The sequence below is a fragment of the Pseudoliparis swirei genome, chromosome 16, assembly GCF_029220125.1.
Source record: "Pseudoliparis swirei isolate HS2019 ecotype Mariana Trench chromosome 16, NWPU_hadal_v1, whole genome shotgun sequence".
In the NCBI taxonomy this organism is placed as follows: domain Eukaryota; kingdom Metazoa; phylum Chordata; class Actinopteri; order Perciformes; family Liparidae; genus Pseudoliparis; species Pseudoliparis swirei.
In genome coordinates, this window is record NC_079403.1 from 19,655,096 (window position 1) to 19,667,714 (window position 12,619).

Sequence of the window (12,619 nt, forward strand, 5' to 3'; positions counted from 1 at the left end):
CCAGATAGTGCCTGAATATAAATACCTAGGTATCTACCTCGACTCAAACCTTTCTTTTAAGAAGCAGGTAAAAAACGTGGCAAAGGTTGTCAGATTTCATTTAATCAATTTCAAATACATAAGAAATAACTTAAACATAGATACTGCAAAACTGTACTTTAACGCAATCATCATTCCATATCTGACCTACTGCTTAACCAGCTGGGCTCAAGCCAGCAGCACCACTCTGAAACCAATTCAAATCCTCCATAAACAGGCTCTAAAAATACTGGATCAGAAGCCCAGGAGTTATCACCACTGTGCCATTTTAACTAAATACAGTCTCCTGAACTGGGATAACCTCATCAAACTCGCCAATATGTGTCTCGTTTTTAAAGTTGTTAATGATATGGCTCCTCCCCCACTTGGTGAATTTATTAAACAAAAAACACAGAGTAGCAGACAAACTAGATCTGTGGAGAGAGGCGACTGCGTCATCCCATTTAGGAGGAGTTCTTTTAGTCAGTCTGCCTTTTCAGTGAAAGCAGGACAGCTCTGGAATGCCCTGCCTCTGAATATACGCACTAGCAGAACTTTTTACTCATTTAACCCTTGTGTTGCCTTAGGGTCATTTTGACCCGAATCAATATTACACCCTCCCCCCGCCTTAGGATTAATTTGACCCCATTCAATGTTTAATGTCGGTGTTCTTTCGGTAGTCAACAAACAAACATAAAGTGCCTCACACTTAAACTTGGAAAACAATATTAATTCTAATAATTTTCTGGAGGTTTTAATTGCTGGCGTCAAATTGAACCCAAAGGGTAAAATATGTTAGTAAATATAAAGGTAACAGGAGGGTGAAACATTGAATCGGGTCAAAATGACCCAAAGGCGGGGGGAGGGTGTAATATTGATTCGGGTCAAAATGACCCTAAGGCAACACAAGGGTTAAACACGGCCTGAAGAACTGGCTTTTTACCAGTCTGATGTGTGAGCATGAACTGTGACTCCCTCCTCAGTGATTGTGTAAATAATTATTGTTTTTATTTTTTATTTTTTAATTATTTTTTATTTATTTGATGTTTTAATGATTTTATGAAGAGGCCAGTATTTTATCGTAACCTGTATGTTTACTGCTTTTCTATTATGTTACCGTGTTAACCTCTTACTCCTTTAGTGAAGGCTGTAACATCTGGCCACAGGGACCAAAGCTGAAATGTAGCCTTAGCTAACGTTAATACATTTACCCATGGGTTGATTAATGTGTCCGGTCCCTGTACAAATAAATAAATAAATGAAATGAAATAAATGGTTAGATCAGTGTTACAGGTAGTCGCTGTAACTGTCAAAGAATATTTTTAGAGTTTTGAGATAAGTTTTTTTAATATTTGTAAATTGAAGTATTTCAATAATTATGCAGGTTCACATGGGTTATGATTTATGTTAATCATTGTTTTATTCCAGTTTTAAGTGTAGGTTTCTTAGAAACTTGTGTCTCATAACAATTGTATAAGATCTTTGAAATCCAGGTACTAGTGAAAAAGATGGTGACGGTGTGTGATACCTTTTTTTTGTGCCCATGTATTTTGTTAAGTTCAAGTCTTAATAGAATTCTAATATATCCAATTTCTTTTTCCACAGACAATGAGACCGCAGTGTACACACTTATGCCAATGGTCATGGCTGACCAGCACAGGTAAGGATCGAACCAGACAGGAAAGAATGAGTAGTGTGTCAGAGCTCGATTAAGAATGCATGTTTTGTGCCGCACTTCTGCTTTTGCTCGTAGTCTTTCTTCTTACATCTGTTACAACCGAGGTATAGGGGATTTGTGTTGTTGTCTACAAAGACACACAGGATTTATTTGTTCCATCCTGTCTCTAAAAGGTCAGTGTCAGAGTTACTGCTCAACTCCAAGTTTGATGTGAACTACGCCTTTGGACGAGTGAAAAGAAGTCTACTACACATCGCTGCAAAGTAAGATATTGTTCACTCTATTCTCATTTAAGAGTGCGCATCCCCTTGAATTCTATCATGACCCTCCTTCCTGTCCGGCATATTAAAATCAACATGTCAACAAAAAGATGGGAGAGTAGGAGGAAAATGTTGGTTTGAGGTGTGGCCTTGTGCCTTTGTAGTGTGTGACGACAGAGGGGTTCATATCAGCGCTAGACCAGACGATATTAGCTTATTGGAGATATATTGATAAAGGTGAATATGTCAGCCAAGGTCATTTAGAAACAGTGTCTTCTTTTATACTTTGTCCATCAGAGACCTTTTGCAGTTTCAAATGGAAAACGTCACGCTCAGAGTTTTTACAAAATAATGAATACCAAGTGTCCAATGCTTCAATTGCAACACAACACGCATGCACACTACTTCCTTACCGATGGCATCACACTTCTCGCTGCACAGTAACTGCTGCCATGACTGTAGTATGGATGATCCCAATGCCCAACAGTTATTTTGTGTTTATCACTAATGACATATGACAGAATACATTCATCAAAATCTAAATAGGAAGTGTGAGGATTGGATTTAGGTGCAGCTGACTTTGAGACCAACCAGGCTGACCTGCTGTCCCAAACACCTTCAAACTGGCTCAGAGAGCTGCTTGGTGCTCAAACAGTCAAAGTTGATGGGCAATGTTTTCCTCATGAGAAGATATTGGCCATATTATCTGCTCAGAGAATTGTTTTTAATGCTGCTGTTTACATTCCTAACGATGCTAATTAAATAAATACACTACCGTTTTGTTTATTTGAAAATGGGCTATAATTGAATTTTCTTGTGCATTTCTGTGCTGCACAATGACAATAAATGATCCTTAAAACATGAATGTCTGGACACCGATCCGATATCAGCACAGTCTGTCTTAAATAGCGTATTTGAGAAGCTGATGGGATTTGCCTGCAGTCTGAATGTAGCCTATGTTGCTCTGTGTTCTTTCTGTACAGCTGTGGGTCAGTGGAGTGTCTGCTTCTGCTGCTGAAGAGAGGAGCCAACCCAAACTACCAGGACATCTCTGGCTGTACCCCTCTGCACCTTGCTGCTAGGAATGGGTATGAGCCATAACTCTGTTTACAAGTTTGTGTTTTTTGCAGGTTTTATTTTAGGTCTTGTGTCACTTGGTTTATTCTTCTTATTAGACTTCTATTGGGGGGGGGGGGTGTGTGTGTGTGTGTGGCTACTTAACACTTGCCTTCACTGTTGCTTCAGACAGAAGAAGTGTATGGGCAAACTACTGGAATTTAATGCTGATGTCAACATCTGCAACAATGAGGGACTAACTGCTGTGAGTTGATTTTAACCCTCTTGCTGTTTGTGTTGTATTGAATGTCTTAAAATCATGGTTAATCAACATATTGTAGGCTATTTAAGCCCTAACGTCTGGATTGTGATTGCGCATGTGAACCTCTGCTGCAGATCCACTGGTTGGCAGTGAATGGGCGGACTGAGCTCCTCCACATTCTGGTCCAGCATGTGTCCAACGTGGATGTGGAAGATGCCATGGGGCAGACGGCTCTACATGTGGCCTGTCAGAACGGACACAAAACGGTGAGCCAATTTGAAATTCAAGATTCAAGATTCAAGATGTTTTATTTGTCACATACACACACAGGGTGTGCAGTGAAATGAAAGTGGCAATGCTCAGCAGGAATGTGCAAGGGCAACAAGTACACACTATTTACAATAAAAAACAACACAATATTTACAGTAAGTGTGTGTGTGTGTGTGTGTGTGTGTGTGTGTGTGTGTGTGTGTGTGCCTAAGAGGGGCAGTTGTGTGGGTCTATGTGGGGGTCCTGGTGAGGTCGGAGTTCACAGTCCTGATGGCCTGAGGAAAGAAACTCCGTCTCAGTCTCTCTGTTCTTGCAGCGTGACTACGGGCGCCTGCCTGACCGCAGCAGCTGAAACAGTCTGTTGTTGGGGTGGTGAGGATCCTTCATGATCCTGCCGGCTCTGGTTCTGCACCTCCTGGTGTACAAGTCCTGCAGGGTGGGGAGTGTAGTTCCAATAGTGCGTTCAGCCGAACGCACTACTCTCTGAAACCTTCCTGTCCTGAGCGGAGCAGTTGCCAAACCAGGCTGTGATGCTTCCTGTCAGGACGCTCTCTACAGCTCCAGAGTAGAAGGACTGAAGGATCCTCTGGGAAACTTTAAATTTCCTCAGCTGCCTGAGGTGGTAGAGGCGCTGCCTTGCCTTTCTCACCAGAGTGTCTGTGTTTGTTGACCATGTCAGATCCTCGGTGATGTGGACTCCCAGGTATTTATACCCGCTCACCCTCTCCACAGTAGTCCCGTTAATCCCCAGTGATGAGTACGTCCTCTGTTGTTGTACCCTCCTAAAGTCCACAATCAGCTCCTTAGTTTTGGTGACATTCATGATGAGGCTGTTGTCCTGGCACCAGAGTGACAGATCAGCAACTTCCTCCAGGTAGGCCTTCTCGTCGTTGTCGGAGATCAGGCCCACCACCACTGTGTCATCTGCAAACTTGATGATGGTGTTGGAGCTGAACCTGGCCACACAGTCATGTGTGTACAGGGAGTACAGTAGGGGGCTGAGGACGCAACCCTGGGGGGATCCTGTGTTCAGGGTGAGGGATTTGGAGGTGTGTCTGCCCACCCTGACCACCTGTGGCCTGGCGGTCAGGAAGTCCAGGATCCAAGCACACAGGGGGGTGTTCAGTCCCAGCTCAATCAGCTTGCCGGCCAGTCTGGAGGGGACTATGGTGTTGAAAGCTGAACTATAATCAATGAACAGCAGTCTCACATAGCCCCCCTTCTGGCTGTCCAGATGAGAGAGTGTGGTGTGCAGTACCTGGGAGACAGCATCATCTGTGGATCTGTTTGGGCGATAAGCAAACTGCAGCGGGTCCATGGAGGAAGGGAGGAAGGCGCAGATGTAGTCCTTTATCAGCCTCTCAAAGCATTTCATGACCACCGAGGTGAGGGCCACTGGTCGGTAGTCATTCATACATGCTGGAGAATATCCCTTTCATTGAAATTATCTGTATTTGATGCCCTAGTTGGAGTATAGCACACAAATCTGGCGGAAGATGTTGTTCTTTGGAGTGATCAGTCAGCCAGTCACTTTAGTCCACTTGGACATTAGGAGCTTCTGAGAGGCTCTTGTTGGGTGTTTAGGCCTTTCAGGGCTCAACACTGGATTATAACCGTGGTTACCAGGCTTTTTGCTGCCGAAACTAAAAATATAGTTGCTATTTATTTAACTTTTTATATTTTGAGTATTTAAGATACTTTTCAGTTATGTGTCAGCTTAATGATGAAGTTATGACATAAATAAGACACATTTTATTATAGTAACAGAGCAACATTTTTGTAGTTTGAGTTTTTTATCTGATATAATTATATTCTCGAGGGGTAATATATCCACCCACAACTCCTACTACACCAATAATGCAGCTGCACTCGACACAGATTCCTCAAAAATTAATCCATCAAGCATCTGGTTGCTTGTTCATTCAGTCTTTTGTTAACAGATTTAGCTTTTTTTAAATATTGTGAAATTGTTGTAATGCCTGTCTTTGGTTGGGTGTGAACCTGATAGTATCAGATGGGACAGATGTGTGTGTGTGTTTAGGAATAGCTTCTGCACAATGCTTAGCCAATGGAGCGACTATCCAAGCCTGGGCCTCCTTCAGAAGTTTAAAAAATACAGAGATTGCCTCGTTTACTTACCTTTCGTCCGATTGACTATCTAGCAATTACATAATGAGACAGCAAAGTCATTTCAGTAAATCTTGAAATTGTTATTTTTTCTTCTTCTTTAATCCCAATGAAATTATTTCTGAGTGAACAACATTGTGTCTTCCTAGACGGTGTTGTGTCTTCTAGACAGTGGAGCTGACATCAACCGGCCAAACTTATCTGGAGCCACGCCTCTGTACTTTGCCTGCAGGTGATCTCATTGTAACGTTGGAGATTCATAGTGTGCTCTCAACCTCTCTTGAGGCACCGGGGCTGATCATTTTCGTGTCATTGATTTACACGTATGTTTTTTCCAAACTTTCAAAGAGAAGGCTAGCTCAAGATGGATTTTTCTGAGCTTTCGCACTGTTAATGTTATTCAAAATGTACAGTGTACAACAACACGGAGGCTACAAAGTCCCAACCAAAACAGTATAATTGATTTGTCTTTTCCACCTTGACAAAGGCAGCGCATACTAGATCCAGTCCTTTTGTCTTACCTTTCACAATAGAAGCCATATTTGGCTAAAAATAAACTCAATAAAAACATCACAGAAGCTGAGACTATACAATGATTCTATAAAATAGGGGGTGGGGGCTAATACAACTTTGTAGGCAACATGTGTGGATGAGTTTAATTACAGTAGGATGGGTTGAGGCATGCTTTTGTAAAGGAACAATAGGAGGTGAGGGCTAAGGATACTTTCCCAGGGTTTCTGCTGTTAAGTCAAAAGGCCCCGTGGTGTCTGCTGCTGTCAGCTCGGCTGTCAGAGCTAACATACACAGGCTATAAGGTACATGAGTCAATAGGATCCTGGAGTTGCACTGACTGCACAAATCTATTTGAAACTTTGAATGACATTTTTGCAAATGTACATCGTTTTTGGTACCAAGAGTTAAAATGTGAAATATTCGCAGGCAGTACAAAGGCCTTCACATTTACACTTCCTCTTAACTTTTCAGGAGTAGACATGCACTGACGCGTGTTCACTTGCATAAGAGTCAGACTCATTTATTCTCGTGCCAGGATACTAAAATAATCCAGAATGTTGGGAATTTAAATGTTCTAAAATACCCATTGAAGAGCCAGTATATGACGGTCCTTTACTGTATTATTCTGTAGCCATGGCCAAAGAGACACTGCACAGATCCTGCTCTCTCGGGGTGCCAAATACCTCCCTGACAAGAATGGAATCACTCCTATGGATCTATGTGTGCAGGTGAGGTTCTTTTAACCACCTTTTGTCTTTACACTATTTAGTCTTAGTGTGGTTCAGTTCATGTGGTTACTGTCCCACCATTTTCTGTGTTCAGGGTGGATATGGGGAGACCTGCGAGATCCTCATCCAGCACCACAGCAGGCTTTTCCAGACCCTCATCCAGATGACACAAAATGATGATTTGAAAGAGAGCATGGTATGACCAGTTTGTGTCTGCATTCATTGATAGCCCTGTGAATACTCTTCTATTGACATGTGTGTTTGTGTAGCTTAGGCAGGTTCTGGAGCATGTCTCTCAGCAGAGTGACAGTCATTACCTGAGGATCTTGACCGGTCTTGCTGAAGTGGCTACCACTAATGGACACAAGCTTCTCAGGTATAATTGTACATATATTATTTATGTTGTTTACATATTAATAAGTTCATGTAGAAACCTTTTGTTCATTTTTTAATTTTTTTTTACTGATTCCCAATTGTGTAGGTATGAATCCTTACATTTTTTTGGGGAATCACTTTCTTTTAACCCTCCTGTTACCTTTAGATTTACTAACATATTTTACCCTTGGGGTCAATTTGACCCTAGCAATTAAAACCTCCAGAAAATTATCAGAATTAATATTGTTTCCCAAGTTTAAGTGTGAGGTACTTTATGTTTGTTTGTTGACTACCTAAATAGCCCTTTAAATATATAAAAAAGTTGATATTTCTGATATGTTTGACACAGTGAAAAACAGCCTGGGGTCAAATTGACCCCAAAGAACACCGACATTAAACATTGAATGGGGTCAAATTGAACCTAAAGGTAACAGGAGGGTTAAGTGAGACGTTCACATTAATGAAAACAAAGACTGTGGGCAGGGGAAAACTCCCCAGACTCTATAACTGCATACATATACAATTTGTGATTTCAATTATCCTATTACACTATAAATTGTATATAAGAAGTGGATTTAGTCATCGTGGCATCAAACCTGTTTGTGAACTGATGTTTTGAAGCTTTGAGTTTGGCATTTTGGCCATTGCCATCTTGGTGTTTTGGAACCAGAAGTGACATGAGGGAGGAGCTAAGTTCACTTGAGCCCTGAATGAGACATTTTATATGGCCAAACTGTTAGGATGAACTTAAATAAATTGAACTTTGACCCTCTCCCGTGTGCGTGTTCAAAGACGGAAACATGGACTGACTTTACAACGCTGTCAACCACAAGGTAGCCCCGCCCTAAAGCATACCCTGATTTATGGTATATTTGACTCTAAATAGTCCATTATTTACTCAAAGAACATAATGCTGCATTGAAGAAGACATTGAACTAGAGATTGAGATAAATCAGGTGAGTAAGTTTCTCAAAGATGTCCATAAAATCAGAGGAGTTGTCCCTGATGGACATTAGGGAGGTTTCAAAGATCTGTATATAACATTCTGTACCCCGTGTTTGTTATCCATTATCCATCCTCAGCCTGTCCAGCAGTTATGACGCTCAAATGAAGAGTCTGCTGAGAATCGTTCGTATTTTCTGCCATGTGTTCAGCCTGGGGCCTTCATCACCCAACAATGGCAACAAGACGCCTCGGAGCCAGGTCTTTAAGGTAAGTAGGAGCTGTACATACGGTGCGTTGTAATCTGCAGGTGCTGTAAGAACCCCCGGGGAGGCTGCTGGAATGGAAGTATGCTCTATGTTATTTGCAGAAGTGTGAGATTAAACCAACCAAAACATATTGTTTTAAATTTAACTATGTTATGATGATCACCAATTGAAATTGTGATCTGGTCAATGCTTAAAAGATCCAGTGGCTGATAACATCTGGCCACAGGGACCAAAGCTGAAATTTAGCCTTAGCTAACGTTAACACATTTACCCATGGGTTGATTAATGTGTACGGTCCCTTTACAAATAAATAAATAAATGAAATGAAATAAATATCTTTTGAGGCGACATGACTACATCACTTGGACCAATATAAATCAACCAATATTGGCTTATAATCTAGATCAGTATCAGCATGCAGTCTGTGTAAATAACAGGAAATATCACTGCAGAAATCTCAAAGAAATTATTTAATTTAGAAACAATGTTTCAATTGCAAAGTTTGTCAGAACACTAACATGTTTATTTTTGCACTGTAGAATGTCCTGCTCACTACATATATTTGTCACTAATCTTTAAGAACCACATTTAAGGGACCAGAATTATTGTGTTAAATGAGGAAAATAAGACTTTTATTAATCCCCAAGGGGAAATTAGTTCTCTGCATTTAACCCATCCTTAGTTATTAAGGAGCAGTGGGCTGCGGTGAAGCGCCCGGGAAGCAACTGGGGGTTCAGTGCCTTGCTCAAGGACACTTCGACTTGCAACTAATGGGGAGAGCGGGGATTGAACCCACAACCCTGCGGTTGCAGGACGGCCCTCTTACCCCACTGAGCTAAAGCCGCACTTTCACATAACACACAACTTGTTTTAATTGCTTCTTTGATTGGAAGATAGTTGGTTACGCATCATAACACGGTATCTTGATCATACTGACTTGACTGTATGTCCTTTCAACTAAAACAGCCCCAATAAGAATTGACTCCATTGGTTGCAGATGTGTGCGAGACAGATGGAGGTGGAGACGATACAAAAAGATGAATGTTCCTGGACAGGTTCTGCTGTCTTTGATGTGAGCCATTGACATTTTTCTCATTTGCAGTTGAAATTTGGGAAACATGATCTCTGGAACCCTGCAATCTCATAATCATACTTACTATTGTCAAGGTAGCTGTGTGTTTGCATTTATTCTCCCACTGAATGAAAATCTGAGAGATGATTGACTCTGATATGTAATGTTCCAATTCTGTAAATCAAATGTAGTTCTGTTCAATGATCTTCAACACTGCCTGCACATCTAACAAAACAAAAAAAGAAGTTACTCAGACTTGGGTAGAGATTGTATAGAAATGTCTCCTGTAAGTGTAACATGTTTCATAGTACACTGTTTATTTCCATATTGCCAAAACATAAACAGAGTCTTAAGGTTTTTAATTTACTGCTCATTTGGAATATTTGTCAAAAAAATCCTTTCCAAGAGTATTGTTGTGGGACTTAACAAGATTCTGCTCTAGCATAAAGCCCAAAAACTCTAAAACCCTTAATGCATTACTTAAAATAAAAAGGGGGGGGGGGTTCTCTCAAGTAACAAAAAAAAACATATACGACCACACAGATAGTTCTGATTGTATTTGGTTTTGAGATTCAATTCAATTCAGTTTATTTGTATAGCCCAATTTCACAAATTACAAATTTGTCTCGGAGTGCTTTCCAATCTTATGTTTTATCTTGCAACACAAAGTTGTGTATAGTCTTTGTCTCTGATTATTTTTGTCTCCATGTAAATAGAAAGGATGTAGGCACTGTCCTGTTGAGACTCCGCCCACTGTTGAGACTCCGCCCACTCCTCCTCCCCACCGCCATCTGCCTGATGGATCGTGGAGGTCTCCATCGTGGAATATGCCTACTATGAACTATTCATACACTCTGTCATATTCATTGAATGTATTTTAACTCTAAATCTGTCCTTCTGTACACATTACATCTATTGCATCTGTCCATCCTGGAGAGGGATCCTCCTCTGTTGCTCTCCTGCAGGTTTCTTCCCTTTTTTCCCCCCTGAAGGGTTATTTGGGAGTTTTTCCTGGTCCGATGTGAGGTTTTGGGGCAGGGATGTCTATGTGTACAGATTGGAAAGCACTCCGAGACAAATTTGTAATTTGTGAAATTGGGCTATACAAATAAACTGAATTGAATTGAATAAGGAAAATATATATTTGTAATTTGGATGAACCGACCCATTACATGCAAACATCACTGCTGGTGCAAATGACAGTGTCCTTACAATGGCCTTTAGTAGATTCAAAATTGTCATGGCTTGTACTCACTTGGACGCAGGTCATTGGTCTTAACTCGATCTTAGGACAACATGAAACATGTTCTACGGCCTGGAATGAAGCTTTGTGAAACCTGCAGACATCCTGAAAGCCACTGTCACTTCTTGTCGTGTTGTCATGGATGACTCCCTTGAGTTTCTCTGATCCTATGTGGCTCTTACCTCCTGTCTGTGTCTCTGCAGCCTTTGGAGCTGCTGTGGCACTCCCTGGATGAGTGGTTGGTGCTCATCTCCACAGAGTTGGAGAGGAACAGAAAGAACCCGTCTTCCTCCTCTTCCAGCAGTGAGATCGCCTCTCTGCTTCTCAAACAACGGGAGGCCGACCCCTCTGACTCCAAGCCAAAGGTCCCCTCCTTGCTGGACCCTGAAGCCGTCATGGAAACGGAGGTGTACGCCGATGGGGAGGACGTCATCTCCATGACAGCCAGTCGGCTCAGTGCTGTGATTCAGGCCTTCTATATGTGCTGCTCCTGTCAGATGCCACAAGGGTCTGTGCTCAGTCTTCATCTGTCAATCTAATCCGTTTACAAAGACAATCATGATGTTGCTACTGCATACTGCTACAAACATATTAGCTACAACTACTACTGCTGGTACTACTACTGCTACTACCTCTCACATAATACTTCTGTTATAGCCACAACTACTATGGCTGATACTGCGACTACTTCTGGCACACTACTACTGTTATAGCCACACCTACTACTGCTGGTATTACTACTGCTACTACCTCTTACTTAATACTCCCGTTATAGTCACAGCTACTACTGCTGGTACTACTATTGCTACTACCGCTGACTTAATAGTACTGTTAAAACCACAACTATTGCTGCTACTACCTCTGACATACTACTACTGCTATTGCCACAACCTCAACCCCGTCTGCTGCTCTTGCAACCAATTTTGAAACACTTCTGCTATAGCCAGAACTTCCAACTTCTTATGCTGGTACTACCTTCACTACTACTACTATTAAAGCAAAATACAACTATTGGTGGTTCTACTTCTGACGTACTCTATCTGCAATAGCCACAACTACAAAAGCTGTTACTACTTTTGATGTACTACTACTACTATAGCTACGCCTACCACCATTACTGCTGTTCCCACATCTAGGACTAATACTACTTCTGACGTACTATACTGCTATAGCTACCACTGCTGTTACAACTAATGTTACTTTTAACATACTGATTTTGCATCAGCCACAACTACAACAACAACTGCTGGTACTACTTCTTAATCTACTTTTGACATACTATTGGTCTAGCCACAACTACAACTTCTACTGCTGGTAATACTACTGCTATTACTTTTGATATACAACTACTGGGATAGCCACAACTACTAATGCTGGTACTACTACTGCTTCTACCTCTGCTATAGCTTTACAGCTGCTTGTACTATTACTGCCAGTTATGCTTTACTAGTACTGCCATTAATACCACAATCTTAACTACTACTGCTAATAATATTACTTTGACCACACATTATGTTGCTGGAACTACTACTACACTGCCGATACTAGTATGAACATAGCATATAGGATATGATTACTACTTTATAAGATTACTACTTTACTTTAATACTCACACAGTAAAGAAAGAAAAGTATACATGTGTATATATATATATATTTATAGTTTAAATGTATAGTATAAATATATATATATATAGCAAAATAGTAACAATATAATAAATATCTATAGATACTTTGCAGTTTGCCATTATTCCAGATTACACCAAATACATAAAAAAGGTGCTAAGGCATTTGCTAATTTCTGACT

General features: G+C 41.0%; 1 protein-coding gene across 1 annotated transcript in view; it reads left to right on the forward strand.

Moving 5' to 3' along the window:
• Positions 1-12,619, forward strand: part of hace1 (HECT domain and ankyrin repeat containing E3 ubiquitin protein ligase 1) — a 43,256-nt gene that overhangs the window by 1,487 nt on the left and 29,150 nt on the right. Inside the window, exons 2-12 of the mRNA XM_056434487.1 lie at positions 1,624-1,678; positions 1,870-1,959; positions 2,940-3,044; positions 3,202-3,277; positions 3,409-3,540; positions 5,821-5,903; positions 6,816-6,912; positions 7,007-7,108; positions 7,182-7,288; positions 8,370-8,499; positions 11,017-11,321. Coding sequence (XP_056290462.1) covers positions 1,624-1,678; positions 1,870-1,959; positions 2,940-3,044; positions 3,202-3,277; positions 3,409-3,540; positions 5,821-5,903; positions 6,816-6,912; positions 7,007-7,108; positions 7,182-7,288; positions 8,370-8,499; positions 11,017-11,321 — 1,282 coding nt within the window. The remainder of the gene's footprint in view (positions 1-1,623; positions 1,679-1,869; positions 1,960-2,939; positions 3,045-3,201; positions 3,278-3,408; positions 3,541-5,820; positions 5,904-6,815; positions 6,913-7,006; positions 7,109-7,181; positions 7,289-8,369; positions 8,500-11,016; positions 11,322-12,619) is intronic.